The sequence below is a fragment of the Pelmatolapia mariae genome, linkage group LG9 (genome assembly GCF_036321145.2).
Source record: "Pelmatolapia mariae isolate MD_Pm_ZW linkage group LG9, Pm_UMD_F_2, whole genome shotgun sequence".
Classification (NCBI taxonomy): domain Eukaryota; kingdom Metazoa; phylum Chordata; class Actinopteri; order Cichliformes; family Cichlidae; genus Pelmatolapia; species Pelmatolapia mariae.
The window spans coordinates 32,990,392-33,007,551 of NC_086235.1; the positions used below are offsets into that span (position 1 = coordinate 32,990,392).

A 17,160-nucleotide genomic window follows, 5' to 3' on the forward strand; every position below is an offset into this window, starting at 1 on the left:
TGTTCTTTAGTTGCCTGATAACCTTTATTGAATACGAAGAAGAAATATGCACCGCATCAGCACGCCGAGGTAGTTTATTTTGCCATGGACAATCTACGAGTACTCGAGCTGTATAGTGGCATTGGAGGAATGCATTATGCGTTAAAGGGTAAGCGTATTTGTGGTGGATACAAAGATTTGTTTATTTTGATTTTACTGGTCTATTCAACATGAATCCGGAAACACTGTTGGACTGTCATGCCAGCGTCTTTACTGCCATGCAACGCTCAAAAGTCGGGCCCGTGTTTCGGTTGAGTTTACATATTACTTGAAGACTTGTGCTGGCTGTGGCGTGTCAGCCGAAAAAAGTAGTAAGAAAATGATGACTGAGTGAATCGGAATCCTGATAGGATGGGAAAACTGCCTTTACCGTAAAGAAGAGTGCGCAGTGGGAAACATCATGCTGTCACACGTGTAGAAGTCAGCTTTGAAATATATATATTTTTTGTCCTTTGTCTAGGGCTCATTTCACAAACGACATTCTTGTCACAGGATTTAAGTCACTCTTTATTTTTTCAGTTAAAAAGTGCCATCGACATTAAACAAAGGCGTTCTTACTACAGCTCCGACCAAAAGGGCTGCATGAACTGCAACAAATATAGTAGTTATATATATTAACTGTTCTATAAAGAGATTTAAAGTCGCCAAAAAGAACTTGCTTGATTATAATGTAGGTACAATAATGCAGAATCTTAAAGATATTTACAAAACAGGCAGTTCTTTATTTTATGTATAACCCCTTCATAGATCCTATTGACTAAAGTCTACATACCAAAATAAACAAATACATTGCACATTAAATATGACACATAGACAGAGATTGACAGAGACCAGACACTGTTGTCAGTCCTTCATATCAATTAGTAGCCTTTCCAATGAGTTTCTGATTCACTGCCGTTACAAGATTCTGCTCTCCATAAGATCTGATGCTACCCCAAAACAGTACCTTTATCAGCTGAAGAAGTTCATTAAGGCTCAGAGAAACTGCAGAGGAAAAGGAGACTGTTGTTTAGTCAGCTTTTAACAGAATTTCTTTTCTGAAGAACCTCAAGTACTGTGCTTTACTATGCCAGCACTGTTTGGGCTTTCTTGAGGAAGCTGATCAGCAATGTGTCAACAAGACAAGGTAACTGCTGAGGAAGACAAATACATGACAAATGCAATACATCACTTTTGTGCCAGTCACAAACAATCGATTTGTTAGCAGTTGATATTTGCATTACATGTGCTGAGTTCAAACATCAATTTTTGTATCAAAGTGACCCAACCGTCCTCTCATCACCATGAAGGTCACCACAAGTCAAAGACTCAACAGCAGCTTTCAGTGGAAGAGGCTGGCCACATCCCATTAGGTCAGAAGCGTGGAAAGAGCATACCCTTTTTGGAAATCCACAGGGTTGCATGTCCACAAGGGTCAAACTGTCAAACAGTTCTACTGATAAAGATGTTTAGCACAAATGACATGGACTGTAGGACATCCATTATTTGACCTCTCTGTGCGGAAGAAATGGTGAATATTTCATTTATGAGAAAGGTAGCATTAATCTCAATTTAATTGTTATTTTTCTAGCTTCTTAACAGGCAGGAATATATTTTCTAAATTGGTATTGATTAGTAAAATAATAAGTAACAGGCACAAAATAAATAAAAACATATTTTGGTGTTTATTTGAACCTTGCAGTTCAAAGTAACAGGCTGCTGCATACTGCTGTCATTTATGGTTGAGCCTATTTTCTCCTTTTCTCCACCAGTTCACAGCACAGGTGGAGCTGACAGGGACGGGTAAATGAAATGATACTAATCAAGTTAAATGCAACACATTATGTCATTGTAATAGTAACAAGGACTTATTTTACATCAAATCAACGTTCCTCCAACTTCTGCATTATATAAGCATGCTTCTGTGACCAAACACAGATTAAGAGAAGGTAGGAGTCATCGCCAGAGCATTCTAGTTGTTTTAACTCACTTTGACCACAGTTTGTGGTTAAGTTAAAAACTTTTTGCAAACATACATAAAAAAAGTTGTTGGTTTTAGCAGGCGTGAAACGGCCTCCAAACTGCTGACTGTTTACTGTGCCATTCTATTTTGGCTCTCTCACTAGCAGCGGCTGCACTGTTGCTGACGTGTGGCGTAGGAAGAACAGAATGACATAGAACTGAATTCTGTAGAAAAGTCTCATGGTCGAAATGTTGTCACCAACACCACATCCAGCTGTTTGACTCAGGGTTGAACTGATAATTGATCCACAACCTTAATATTGTTACAAGTATCGCTCACCACATGGCCTGACCACCATACCATACCAAACACAGTTCATGGAATTTGGGGAGGAGATGACATTGAAGAGAATGTCAGCCATGCAGACAGAGTCACAGACGTTTCTGATCACACCTCATTTAATGATCAGTCATTTGTTACAGAGGCTTTTGCAATCAAAAGTTTTGCAGTAGAGCACCTCACATTGAACATTCAATAATATGGGTCTCTACGCACCTTTGCATGCATTCTTTCTCACACTCACCTGCCTAATATTGTATCACCATTGTGCTCCTGCTATTCCACTCTGTGACTCTGAATCATGTAGAGCCTTTTTAGCACCCTGTGAACACCACCTAATAATTTAAATAGTCAGATTGCCAGTAGACAGTGGACCTGATTGTGGGGTGTGATAGGGTCTGCTGAGGACTGGTAATCATGTTTTTGGTTTTCTTTTCACTGGTGGAATAATAAACCACATGGCTGTGTAAGAGTCATGAGAGTGTTGAGTTGGTAATCTGGGATGTAAACAGCCATAACCAGGACTACACCATCTGTTGTCACCTGTCATTGCAATCCCTCCTGCTTTCTTTTTTTGCCTGCAGTATCTGTTGACCTGTAGAATCTAAAAAAAACAAGCATCTTGTTGGGAATAAATAATTTTTCAGTGCTTCAATAATGCTATGCTTTTTTATTAATAAGTGTTATAGAGTTATATAGTGTAGTATTAAACTGGGAGTAGAAAGCTGCAGACTCTCACTCACACTTGCCTGGGAAAAATGTAAATAAGAGGGGACCATCTCTAGTGGAAAGTTACTGAGACACTGTTGTTTAGACTAGAATGAGAGAGCTTTTGTAATAAAACTGTCAGGGGCGTGTCATGCAGGACGCATCTCCCTTCTAGAAGTAATGTGAAAGAGAAATAAAGTGTTAAATGGTCTACTGAGCAGTGTTTTGTCTTCCATCGGATGGCTCTGAGGAATCAAAAGAACTCGGTGAAGTGTTGATATTAACAATCTTCAAGATCCCAACTTTACCATCAGTGTGATTTTTTTTTTTTTAATAATCTGGTGAGAAATTAAACTGTGGAATGATAAACTAGAGCCTTAGGTAGACCCGAAAATAAAATGAAATAAGTAATACAGTGCAACTCATTATTACTATTATTATTTATCCATTTTGCAGAGAGTGGCATACCTGCCCAAGTTGTAACTGCCATTGACATAAACACCACAGCAAATCAAGTCTACAAGCACAACTTCCCCGACACTCCCCTCTGGAACAAGACTATTGAGGTTAGTGATCATGGAGCGTTGGTCCATGACTGATCAAACAATCAATCATATTAAAATCCTTTTCTTTTCTTACTTTAGGGCATAACGTTAGATGAATTCAACAAGTTGTCTTTTGATATGATATTGATGAGTCCTCCTTGCCAGCCCTTTACCAGGTATGATTTCAGTGTTTTGTATGTACTAAAATCCAAAATTTTGCAATCTCAGTTAGACAAATGAATTAACTGCCAAAAGTGAATAATGAAGTATGTTATATATAATGTTAATTTTGGTTTAAATCCTGCCATCATGGGAATTCACAAAAAAGAATATTTTTTAACGTGATGAGCATGATCACTTATTCAGAGTTAAACTATCGTGCAAAGCCTGCATCGTAAAAAAGGCAATTTTTAAGACTATTTAATTACTTAGATATAAATAGATCAATAAAAACAACCTTTTCACTAATTGTCAGATACAACAGACCATAATGAGTCTTTGTGAAGATAAATATGATAAAATATTTAATATGAAAATTTTTCTGTGCGAACGGGTGACAAATTCCCTTATTTAGAGTTTTAATTGCATGTTTGTCACAGTGAAATGTTGCAGATCATCAAACAAACTTAAATATTTGACAAAGAAAACACAAGTGAGCATAATCGTCATCAGGCTGTTGTTGTGTATTATCGCTATATAAATAAAACTGAAGCTCACTTCATTGTTTTTGGGCTTTGTCTGTAGTGTTCTTAGTGAGTTTTTTCCATTTTTCAGAGAGCTGTTGATTACTTCCTTTAAAAAGGAATTAACACTTCCAGCCTGTAAATGACAGATGCATAGACTTTTTTTAGTCACTATCACTACATGATGTTCAAAATTAAGATAACGTGCTTAACCCAAAGGTTTAGATTCGGGTGACACCCCCTAACCCAGACCTTCCCAAAGTGTGGGCGCAGAGCCATTGCGGGGGGCGCGGTATGAAAAGGGGAAGAAAAAAAACAACGCTTGGACACTGCTAGCACGGGGCTCCCACACAAATGCAAAGCAGGAGATGAAGCATCGCTGAATATGTTTCCAAACCAACTTCCTTCCAAGCCAAAGACTAGAAAATATGGTGAAGCATATCTTCCCTTTGGCTTCACCTGCACAAGTGCCAAGGTAGGTCTCCCCTGCAGAATTGGTTTCCCCTGCGTCGGGAGCACGCGCTGGGCTCTCCAAATCACGGACAAACAGGATCCCACATTCTTGATTTTTAGTTCACAAACACTTGTTGTAATGACTAACTACTCCTGACATGTTGGAGATGTTAGCTCTTTATACAGTAAAGTTATAGTGGGATACAAATAACATCAGGCTGATCCTGCCACGATTTGTTCCCCCGGTTCAAATCACGGACAAACAGTATCCCACAGTTGTTTATGTTTTTAAACCCATTTTGCACAGAGAGACATTTTTTGAAAAATGTATTGATAGCAATGTTGAATATTATTACACAGGAAAAAAGAACTGCACGTAAAATAATCACACCGTGATGCCTCTGCCTTTCTAAATGGAGGAACAGTAACTGCGTGTGTATGTAAGCGTGTAAAACCTGAAGATAGAGACAAAATACTGTTAATCTGACTATCTGCCATTCTGCAATTCATCTCACGTAAACAATAACGTAACACACAGCGTGACGTGAAAAAAGGCACATACCTTTGACGTTGCGTGACGAACTCTGTATTCCTTGTGCACACGTAAATGCAAAAAAGGAGTTTTAAGAAAATCTCCGTTTTCGGTGATTCGAAACGCCGTTTACGTGTGGACGAAAGGTCCAAACGCACAGAAACAGCTGCGTTTTCAAAAATACCCGTGTAGGTGTGGGTAAAAGCGTAAAAGAGTTTTTTTTTTTTTTTTTATTGCTACCTGTAATTTATTGCAGATTACTTGTATTTGCTTAACGGTTTACTAAATGTTTGAGGTGTGAAATAAACTGCAATGGAGCAAAATATGGGTGTGTGTGGTTGGAGGATGTGTTTGAGCGTGCGTGCGGGGGGGGGGGGACATTTTTCTTGTAAAACAAAGGGGGGCCTAGCAAAAAGAGTTTGGGAACCACTGCCCTAACCTAAGTTTATGTGTATAAAATTTAATTTAATTTAGGGGGATAAAGGTTGACTGGTTGTATTTCACTCTATTTCACACATTTCTCCCTACCAGCAGATGCCCACTGTAAAACCCAGAGACTAGTTTCTCTCTAACAGGATTTTAACTGTCTTAGGTGCAGCGTAACACACTGAAACAGGGACCAGGTTGATATAGTCAGCCTAGAAAAAACACTTTTGTTGAGCAACTTAAAACTTGTTCCACCTTGTTTCGTTTGTTTCTCCGCAGGATAGGCCTTCAAGGTGACGTTACTGACCCCAGAACCAAGAGCTTCCTTTACGTCCTTGATCTTCTGCCAAGGTCTGAAAGATCCAAAATTTCAGTCAACTTCTGGAAGCCTAAATGAAATGAAAAACTACACTAATTTTTTATTTTGCTTAACAGTCATAACACACAGCTACATTGTTTGTTTGTAGTAGCCATTCAGATTATCAGATAGATAGCTATCAATTTTAAGAAAATAAAACAAAAACTGTCTTAATCATTCAAATCTATTAGTTGTAAAAATGTCAGTGAAACTGGTCCCCAACCTTCTTCAAATCAAGCAATATTGATGTCAAACATTTGTGCTACATTTGTGCTGGCTCCTCGGTCTAGGTTGGGCGATGGGGGGCGTGGTTTGTGGCGCGGCTGCAGGGGAGGCTGACACACCTGAGGTCGATCAGCTCATCAAGCCTCCCCTGTATTAAACGTGAGGTGGTGGTTGTTGTGTGTGCCTGTGGCTGAAAAGCTGCAGCCGAGTGTGATGAGAGCAGCAACTGGAAATAAAGTGCATTGCTCCGTCATTGCTGTCACACAATTCTTTCAAGCCTTGAACTCGTGCATGTTTAGGGCTGCTCTTACAGTATCCACTGATATTTTGTGAGTGTATGGCAGTTACACACTTGTGCATGATGCTGCCAACTATACCTCTTTAACAGCCAGTTTTCCAGACATGGATTAAGCCTAGCTTAACCATTGCAAAAGTACTTTAGGCTTCAGTTAATACATGACCATTTACCGGGAGCCAGCTGTTTCACAAAACACACTCAAGTCACTGTCATTGTGTCATTTTGCTCTTTCCATCACACTGAAGTTGTGCAGCAATGTAATTCTGTGTCCATGTTCATGGCTGGCCATTTTGTTGGCTGCACTATTTATATATTAAATCAAATGGCAGTTCCAAACACAGATTAGTAAATGGTCCAAGGTCTCTTGATGCCAGCTGTGGTTGGATATGTAATAAGACTGATTTCTGTCAGCAAACTCCCCCATGCTTTGTTCCTAACGTGTATGTGCCATTGTGTTATTAGGCTGCAGAGGCTACCACGTTTCATCCTGCTGGAGAATGTGAAAGGCTTTGAGACCTCCTCTGCCAGGTAATTACTGGGCACACTAAGCACATGAAGGCCTAAAAGCTCAGCAAGTCACTAGCAAGCAACATGGACATGGACAGTAAGCAGGGAGTCTAGAAATCTACCCATGTTTTGTCTATCTTCAAAAAATCCAAGAGTAGTCTAGTACTGCTCAATAGAGTAATTGTAGAATAATACAGTCATATTTCAGTTGTTGTGTGGGGGTTTTCACAAAATGTACCACCATATTGATTTCAGCAAACACATTTATATCCTAAATCAAAGTGCAGCATGAAAAGAACATCCACACACATGCACTTATCTATTCAGAGAACATGAGGTGTTAAGAAATATTTATTTTCACCCTGTTTTTGATCAGTTTCTGACAAAGCCTGTGCTCTTTGAACTCTAAACATACTTATAGAAATGATCAAAAGAGGCTGGGCGGGATTGAAATTACATCATGTTTATGGGACACCATGATTACTTCTGGATAATCTAAAAGTCATAAAAAATGCAGACACGATTGATTGGTCTCTGTTGAATTTGGAAGTGTGCTTACTTACAAAGAAAGAACAGTCAATAATTTTTATGGTTCAGAGATTTTAATGGAGTGAGAGAGAATATTAACCAACAATTGAGAAAAAACATGAAAGTTACAAATTGATTTGCAAGTCGTTGAATTAAATAAATATTTGATCCCCTACAAGCTGGTTAGAATACTGGCTCCCACAAACTGGCTGTGTGCTCAATACACAGCTTAAAATCAATCAATCAATCAATTACAGATACATCTGATTTCAACGTATGTGTAGGTTGTTCTTCCATTCCAACCACTCCAACACAATGGGCAGAACCAAAAAGCTGGTATATAATGTCAGAAGATTATACATACCTGCACAGGCTGGAATGGTGTCACAAGTTAACAGCAAGAAGCTTGGTGACCAATGTTGGTGCGATTAATCTGAATTGGAAGAAATACAAAACGATTATTAAACACCCTCGTCTGGAGCTCCATGCAAGATGTCAACTCCTGGGCTGCTGAGCATGAGATGCATATCAGATTAGCCCGAAACTACTTTAAAAACTTTAAAAATAAAGCTTCATTAAAAGAAAACTACTGAAAAATGACAGAATATTCATTCTTTGTGAGCAAATTTACAAATTCATTTTTTTTGATAACTTCTGTAGAAATTATGTCTCTAATTCTAAAAATTACTTTAATGATTATACAAATGTGAAAACTATACACAATTGAAGACAATAAAGACAACTATTTTACTCAATTCTGTAGGGCACGTTTGGTGAAAACGCTGACGGAGTGTGGATATACTTTCCAGGAAATCATGGTCTCACCCATAAGTGTAAGAAAGACAAACTCTTACTGACTTGATTAGATTACTGAAGTTTGCTGATAATATAAGATGTTTCTTTGTGCTCATTTCACTGTTATATTCATTAATCAGGTTGGGATCCCAAATTCAAGACTCCGTTATTTTCTGATTGCAAAGATTTCCACAGAAGATTTAAACACCCAGGCACCTTCAAAGGTGAGGTATCGTGCAATGTGTAACAAAAAGTTGTTATTTTGTTTGTTTGTTTGTTTTTTTGAATATGAATATGTTCAAACAGATGTTATGTAACAATTATATTCAGCACAATATTCCTCAATATTAATATTTTTCTCAAAAAGAGCACTTAGTAAAAATTGTTGATGTGCCAATTTACACAAGAGCTAGACTAGAAATCGTTGGCAGCAGATCTTATCGAATGATAATATGGTTATATGGATTTTCCCATATAACCAGAGGAAAAGTCAAACGGAGCTGGCGATGCAAATCAAGCATTTTGTATAAAATCAAAATGGCGTGTCATTTTTAAAATACCACCAATTTGCTAGAACATTTAGAACACAGTCATATAATAATTATTCTAATCTTGCATTTCTTTCAAGTCTTGAACTGTTTGAACTGTGTTGGTCTTACAGTATCCACTGACATGAGTGAGTATATGGCAGTTACACACTTGTGTATGACGCTGCCAACTATACCTCTTTAACAACCAGTTTCCCAGACATGGATTAAGCCTAGCCTAACTCTCAAAGGAAAAAATCAGGTTCAAATTAGGATTTCACGTGGGGAAAAAGTATCTAATCTGGGAAACATTTTTAAACAGTTGCAGTTTTGTCATCACACAGCCATATCCATGTATGTTTGCTGTTATGGGGCCAGTAGGCATAGCAGTATTGTGTGTCACTTCTCAGACAAAACCTCTACATCAGTACTGATAAAGGAGCAGAAGAAGACAAAACTAGAAGCAAAGAAATTGCTTGTTTTTTTGTTTTTTGTTTTCAATGTTGTATGGCGTGTTTGCCAGCATCGCACGGCAGATATAATGAGACCCGTAGTCTTCTTTGATGTCCACATGAAGTGTGCTGCCTGGCCCACATGTACAGTTGATGCATTGTCCCCAGAGGAGTCAGCAGAATCACAAGAACTTAAGAGCCACATGGACATTCGCAGTGACTCAATGACTTGAAGAAAATATTATTGTTAAATAATCACTGTGTTCATATATAGAACCTCAGTCTTAGACACTGTTTCAAAGAGGCTGAAAGAGGCAGATACTTTAAATAGCCAAGGACAACTTCACTTTTCACATGAATTTTCGACATATCCCTTATTCGCACTGGGTCATTACAGCTGGTAGCTCGGCACATTTGATTTTTTGAACATACAGATTTTTTTGCCCTTCCTTGCAACCTTCCCTGTCCTCTAGCAGATTTGTTTCTCATCCTAGAAACATCTTGAGATCTTTCGCTTGTTAACGAAATATGAAAACCCAGATTTAAAGTACATTTTTTGACAATTTGATGATATCACCAACAAATGTCACAGGCTCATATGATTTGGAAATCCTTGCATACTCAGCAGATTTCATAATTTTGATTATGTATGCATTGGTTAGCACATCAAGAAGGTTTAGAGCTCTAGTTGGGTTCTCCTATTCCTAACTGTCTGGAGTTCTCCCTGTGCCTGGGTGGGTTTCTTCCATATACTCCAGCGTTTTCTCTCAGTCCAAACATATGTATGTACTGGTGATTCTAAACTGGCCATGGATGTGAGATAGATATAGTTTTTAAACTATGTAGAATAAAGTGTTATATGAACGTATGGTTAGATATGGTTATGGATTGTAATCTAAGGCAGTTTTAAGTGGCCACTAAGGACCCCACAGTGCTCATTTGTATATATTTGTGTATGTAAGATTTTATAGAAAGTTTCTCATTTTAGATTTTAGACTTCTTCCCACATCTTGCTGAGAGTGATTCTTCTGAGCATCCTACATTTTTGAGTCCTGCCTGTCAAGGTGCCAGCCAGCCAGAGGAAGGAACTGATGTCCTGTTTAAGCTAGAGACAACAGCAGAAGCCCAGAGGAAGATTCGTCAGAACAGCAATTTGTCTGTTAAGCAGATCAAAGAATTCTTGGAACCACAAATGGAAGTAAACATGGAACCTTATCTCCTTCCTCCTAAAACACTGTTGCGATATGGTCTAGTCTTGGACATTGTTCAGCCCACATGCAGGAGGTCTGTCTGCTTCACTAAAGGGTGGGTTTATTAATTCTCTTCATCTTATCATCATTCCCTTCATTATTTTTAATAAACAATATGAATAGTAAACAGGTTTTGCAAAATGTGAAAAAATTGATTGTGGAAAAAATCTTGAGCCACTATTCATTTCTTTATATTTCTCTAGGAAAATGGGAAAGCTGCAGCAATTTATTCAAACATGTGCGAGCATACATGGAAATACAGTATACAAAAACAGAGTTAGGCAGAAAAACATAGTTAAGGACATTGCACACAGAGCGTGTTCCTAAAAAGTAATGTGAAATTCCAAATTTTTCCAAACTTATCACGTAACTTAAGACTGACATTCTGTTGGTAGGAAGAGAAGAGTAGATATGACTTTTGAATCTGCTGTTCACGATTTCTCTCTTTTTTTAGGGCCTCTACTTCTTTTTTTCTTCCACTTGTCCAATTTCTTTTTAAGAATACACTGAAAACAATGCCAAGATATGGCCAGTGTTCAGCTGCTTACCTTTCAAACTTGTACATTTTTTTTTTTACAGAATTTGCATTTTGCAGTATAGACTGCTAATAACGACTCGCCTAAAGATACAAAAATTGGTTCTTTGCCAAGTTTTCTGTAATGTGTAGACATAGCATCCATCCCTTGGGTTACGCACTCTTTCATGCTTGCATGATTCACAATTTGGTGTTAATGGCCTGTAAAAATGTTCAGGTACAATGACTGGAGTAAAACTGACCAAAAAGGCAACCTGCATGTGTGTTTGTGTGCGTGTGTGTGTGTGTGTGTGTGTGTGTGTGTTACCAAAATAATTTTTTGTGTTTGTGCAATGGTTAATCCACCAGTATGCATAAAATCTTTAAGGTGGTCTGATATATTTTCGTTGCAGTGTCTATATAGTGTATAAATTAAATTAAAATGAGTAATTTTGTTATTTAACTTTGTTCATGTTGTTTATCCATAGCTATGGCCGGTATGTGCAGGGAACAGGCTCAGTATTGCAGTGTTGCATGGAAACCAAGGTACGTTTGGGTTTTTGTAAAAGTGACTTTGGAGCCACAGAAAACGATCTCTGTGAATGCTACCTATTCCAGAGAAATCATAGATTAATGCTGCAGAAAAGCTAAAGAGTAAGCACACAGTTAATTACTTTAGAGCCAAATGCACTCTGTGGTGCTATTTATTACTAAGCTGATGACTGCTCATTAGAGCTCTGAGACTCTAAACTGGATTCACTTAAACATTAAAACTTTTACTGCCCCACAGCTTGAGATATGGAAAATGCTTTAGTTTGTCACAAAGAAGTAAAATGAATCTGATTGATTGGTGTTCTAGTAGCTGTAGTTCTCAGCAGTAAGAAAAACTTGGTGAAAAGTTTGTTGTTCTAACAATATACTTTTCATTCAGAAATCAACCAAAGGCTTAATCTATGTGCAAAGTGGATATTAGCTGAGCAAGTACAGTGTTGGTGTCCTGTTTTAGAATCATATATTAATGCACATAGAGCGATAAAACAGTTGTTAAATTGTTTAAAAAAAACAGATTCAGAATAAAGTTGCACCTAAAAATCGATATTTATTGCTGATGCTCATTTGGGAAACACATAACCTTTAGACAGAACTTTCCTACTCTTCCTGCAGAGGTCCAAGGAATCTTCCAGGAATGGTGGTGCTATTTTCTGGATACTTGATTGGTCAGTAGGCAGTGATTTTATAGATGTTAATCTCTAGAGTAAATTGCCTTATACCTTGGTATAAATTGAATCACCTTCATAGTACAGCAAACCCAGGGTAAAACCTAAAGTTACCTGCCTTCAGGCTTCTAACCCCTCAGTGTCATCTGATGTTTTTGTTTTTGTTTTGTTTTTTTCACATTCCGTGAATAACTCTATTTTTAAACTCAAAATTTAAGAGTAAGTCCTTGAGCAATTAAGCCCAGAAGCTTTTTACGATCTTTAAATGAGCAAAATTGAGCAAAACTCATACAAATTTATAATGCTAGATCCTAGATATAAGGACTCCAAAATGCACAACAGATTCGCCACTGTCATTGGTTTTGTGAATATCATCTTACTTTACAGTTACCAAAAAATACTCGATAGCAGCCATGCCATGCTGATATTTGCATGATAAATCTGTGTATGCTAAATATAAAACTGGTCTTATCACTGTGGTGGTCCTTCCCAGAAAGCTGTATGAATGGATTTAATTCTTTTTTTAAAAATAATTTTTGCATTTTCCTTTGTGTGGAACCCCATGTGAGAAAGAAAAGAATCTTATGCTTGCTTTTGCTTTGTGTCCTGTGCAGATTGAAAGTGTCTTTATGGGTCTGGACCAGTGCTCTGAGGAGGAGAAACTTCAGCGGCTGTTAAAACTGAAGCTTCGTTATTTTAGTCCCAGAGAAGTAGCCAACCTCATGGGATTCCCTCAACATTTAAGTAAGTCATAAATCTGTCCATTGTTGGAACTATGCGTCTTTAAGAATTCTTATGACCATTGTGCTATCAAAATCTACTTTCATAGATGGATAGATGTTAGTCTTTGTAGGTGATCATCTATAGTAGTACTTAATTTTTTAAACTATTTATTTAAAGGTCATGAAATGCTTAACATTTTGTTATATTGGCATTGTATAGATGATGATCTAGGGGATTGACTGTGGTTTTCCAATTAATACAATAAATCAGTCATTGAGTAAAATAAGCATTTAATTCTCAAGAATAACATGACTTAGTATTCTGTGGAAAAACCCTTGTTGGCAAGTACAGCGGTGAGATGTTTCTTGTAGTTGGTCACCTGGTTTGTACACATCTGAAGAGGGATTTTGATCCAATCATCTTTACAGAAACTCTCTAAATCTTTTAGGTTTCTTGGCTGTAGCTTGGCATCTCAAAGCTTAAGCTCCCTCCACAGATTTCCTATAGGATAGACGTCTGGAGACTGGCTAGGCCACTCCTTAATGTGGTTCTTCTTTCACCACTTCTTTGTTACCTTGGCAGTATATTTTGGGTGATTGTCATGCTGGAAGACCCACCCATGACCCATCTTCAGTGTTCTGACTGACAGAAGCTGGTTCTCGACCCCGTCCATTAGCTTTCAGAGCAGCAAAGTCATCCTGTCCACTTAGAAAAACACAGCCCGAAACCATAACGTTCACACCTCTGCGCTTGAGTTTGGTGATGGTGTTCATCATTTCTCTTCCTCCAAACACTCAAGATGATGCAAGAGCCTTTAGGTTTCATCTGACCATAGCAGTTTCTCCCAAGCCTTCTCTGAATAATTTAAATGTTAGCAAGCGGGCTTGTACATTTGCCTTCTTTAAGCAGGGGGACCTTGCAGGCGCTGCAAGATTTCGGTCCATTACGGCGTAGTGGGTGACCAGTGGTGTTCTTGGGGACTGTGGTCCTAATTGCCTTCAGATCATTAACAAGCTCCTTCTCTGTAGTTCAGCCACATACTTCATGATCATCCTCGTCCCATGGGCCAAAATCTTGTATGGAACTCCAGACTGAGAGCAACTGATGGTCTTTTTATATAACTTTCATTTCCATGTAATTGCAGTAAAATCAATTTTCATCTTCTCAGATGCCATTCAAGCTTTGTGCAGGTCTACAATCTTGTCCCCGGTGTTCTTTGACAACTGTTTGTTCTTGCACATAATGGTGGAGAGATTGAAATGGAAGAAACTGATTCAGTAGACAGGTGTGGTTTATATACATACACATGCTAGTCTGTCTCTCTCAATTAAAATGAAACTACCGTTAAAGTTAGAGACTGCTCATTTCTTTGTAAGCAAACAAACTTCAAATTCAGCAGGGGATCAGCAGATTTCTCCCACTGTATCTTAATATCTTTTTATTCTGCTTCCAATGTTGAATACCAAACAACGTTAAGTCAGAAATATAATTGTATACACAATACATTTATTGTGGCTTTATTTTTTTGCCACTTATCATGGTACTACTGCTGTTAGGAAGAATACGTCGTAGATAGCGTCTACTGCAGAATTATCATTCGTTTAACAACAGACTCTGTTTTCAAGTATGAAACATAATTTGCATCTAACATCTTACTTTTCTGTGCAAGTTAAGAGGGCTTTTGTTACATCGAATTATTAAACATGTATTAAGCATCATATGCTTAACCTGACATACACTTGTAGGATCAGTTCCACACAACATAATTGAACTATGAAACAATGTTATTGGTTTTCAAAACCTAATAAAAACACCTGGGCCCATACATACAGAAATGTGTTGCAATGGTTAAACACAGACTTGTAATTCATATGTTATTTTGCATGAAGTGGATTGTATTCGTATTTGCTTGTTGTTTAATTATTTTTTTTAATACAGGTCCATCGGCACATACACAAAGCAATTCACAAATGATTCTGTGCTAGACAGTAACATGTGGTTTCCCATGTCTATTGGCTCCCTTTGTAGACAGAAATATATATTTCACTTTATTGATTTATTTTTTTTATCTGTTTCTTCTTTTTTTTTTTAGCCATGAATAATAACGTGACCCAGTGTTTATATGTTTTCTTTATCACTTTTTTCTGTTTTTTTTTTGCAGTCTTTCCAGAAAAGATCCCTACCATTCAGCAATATAGACTACTGGGAAACAGCCTCAATGTTGTTGTGGTGGCAAAACTTCTGCAGCTGTTGGTCTCTTAGCACTTCTGGGGAAGACACCCTTTTTGTACATGTTTGGATTATATTACAATGCCCCTGTATAGCTGAATGTATAGTTGAGATTTTGTATCAATGGTCATTCTTTCAATATTCATAAAACACAAAAATAGTTTTTGTGATCACCATTAACCAATTTAAAATGAATGCCTCTCACATGCGTTTTAAGTAATGTGTATATCTGTTTCAGTGTGATTTTTTTTTCTCATCACAATATATTTTCTAATAAAAATAAGTCTAAAAACTGTAGAGCACATTTTGTACAGTATTTACTCTAGATTTATTCAACTATTAATTTATTTAACAATATTTATTGTTATTTTTTATGAGTATTGTTACATTTCTATATAGGGGTGGGTTTTGATTATCGATTTATCGATTAAAAGCGATTCTAGCTTGGATAACGTGATATCGATTCATTAAAATCCTGAATTGATTTTTTAATATAAATTTATTTTGGCCAAAACGCCAGAATCTCAGATTAAACCTCACAAAATTTCAACAACCACCAAACAGCTAAAACAGTAAATGAGAGCAGGTACACGGATTCTGCACAAAGACGTAAACACAAAGCGCTGTTGTTCATATGTTGATTAATGGTTTTCTTTCGTTTTTGATCTACTGCAGAATATTTTTATAAAATCCCAGGCCAGGAAAATTTCCTTCATGTTTTTCTGTGTTTCATCCTCAAAGGCATCTGCTGTGATGCTTACACCTTTGATAAAGTCTCGCAAGTGTCAGCTTTCTTTTTATATATATAAAAATATGGAAATGTACTGATGCATGATCTGAATTATAATAGCACTGTTGCCTCACAGCAAGGTCCTGAGTTCAATTCCACCATCAGCCTGGGGTCTTTCTGTGTGGAGTTTGCATGTTCTCCCCGTGTTTGCGTGGGTTCTTCCTGAGTACTCCGGCTTCCTCCCACAGTCCAAAGACATGCACTTGGTGGGGATGGGTTAATTGAAAAATCTAAATTGCCCATAGGTGTGAATGTGAGTGCGAATTGTTGTCTGTCCCTGTGTGTTAGCCCTGCGACAGACTGGCGACCTGTCCAGGTTGTACCCCGCCTCTCGCCCTATGACAGCTGGGATAGGCTCCAGCACCCCCCGCGACCCTGAAAAGCATAAGCGGATGTGAATGGATGACTGAGGCAAAATTTCCCCGATTCCAATCAAATTGAATTGAGGATCGAATCGATTCGGGACCTTGTGAATCGGAATCGAATCGATTCTAGAAATCAGTGACGATACCCAGCCCTAGTTCTATAGTATATAAATTTATGCATTTGGTTAGTACAGTCAAATCTAAAAATGCACATCAACTAAAACATACAAAAGTAAGTTCTCCTTCAGTCTCCGACAGCCCTGTCATGAAGCTCCTCCCTTGCCAAATAACATCTGGACGTTACATTACCGCCATCTTGTGGCCGCAGTCGGCGGATTCAATCTCGTTGGAGACTGTAATGCCGTGTGTCCTTAACAATGATCGGAGTCGAGCAAGCTGACAGGCCAGCAGCTTTTTTTCTAGTGCTTTGCGCAGGTAAACTGAAGGAAGACCTGAGGCAGTAGCTCTCACTATGTCTGTTCTAATAAATCAGGCAAGTTGAACAGGTGCAGTCTCAGCAGCACTGAATCTAGTATGTTTAACCAGCTTTTCATTAGAGAGTGACGGTTAACCATGTCACTCACCGCTCAAGCCTTTTCATTCAGCGGATTTTGTTGTTACTTATATATTTTATTATTTAAATAAATCGAGGTGTAGGTCTGTGTTTCTGAGCTGATGACCACCATTTCATAGACGTGGTTCTCTCAGGAAAGCC

General features: G+C 37.9%; 1 protein-coding gene across 2 annotated transcripts; it reads left to right on the forward strand.

Annotated features, from left to right (window-relative positions):
- Window positions 1–49: 49 nt before the first annotated feature.
- Window positions 50–15,524, forward strand: trdmt1 (tRNA aspartic acid methyltransferase 1). 2 transcript variants are annotated; one of them, XM_063483627.1, is made up of 11 exons: window positions 50–148; window positions 3,485–3,594; window positions 3,673–3,749; window positions 5,947–6,018; window positions 7,011–7,076; window positions 8,347–8,416; window positions 8,519–8,602; window positions 10,346–10,662; window positions 11,610–11,667; window positions 12,953–13,082; window positions 15,223–15,524. In XM_063483627.1, exons 1-11 carry the CDS (start codon window positions 85–87, stop codon window positions 15,321–15,323), a joined length of 1,149 nt encoding a protein of 382 aa, XP_063339697.1. In that variant the 5' UTR covers window positions 50–84; the 3' UTR covers window positions 15,324–15,524. The 2 variants fall into 2 exon arrangements, with proteins under 2 accessions (XP_063339697.1, XP_063339698.1); XM_063483628.1 differs by lacking the exon at window positions 15,223–15,524 and adding an exon at window positions 12,286–12,338 and having other exon boundaries at window positions 12,953–13,053.
- The last annotated feature ends 1,636 nt before the right edge of the window (window positions 15,525–17,160 follow it).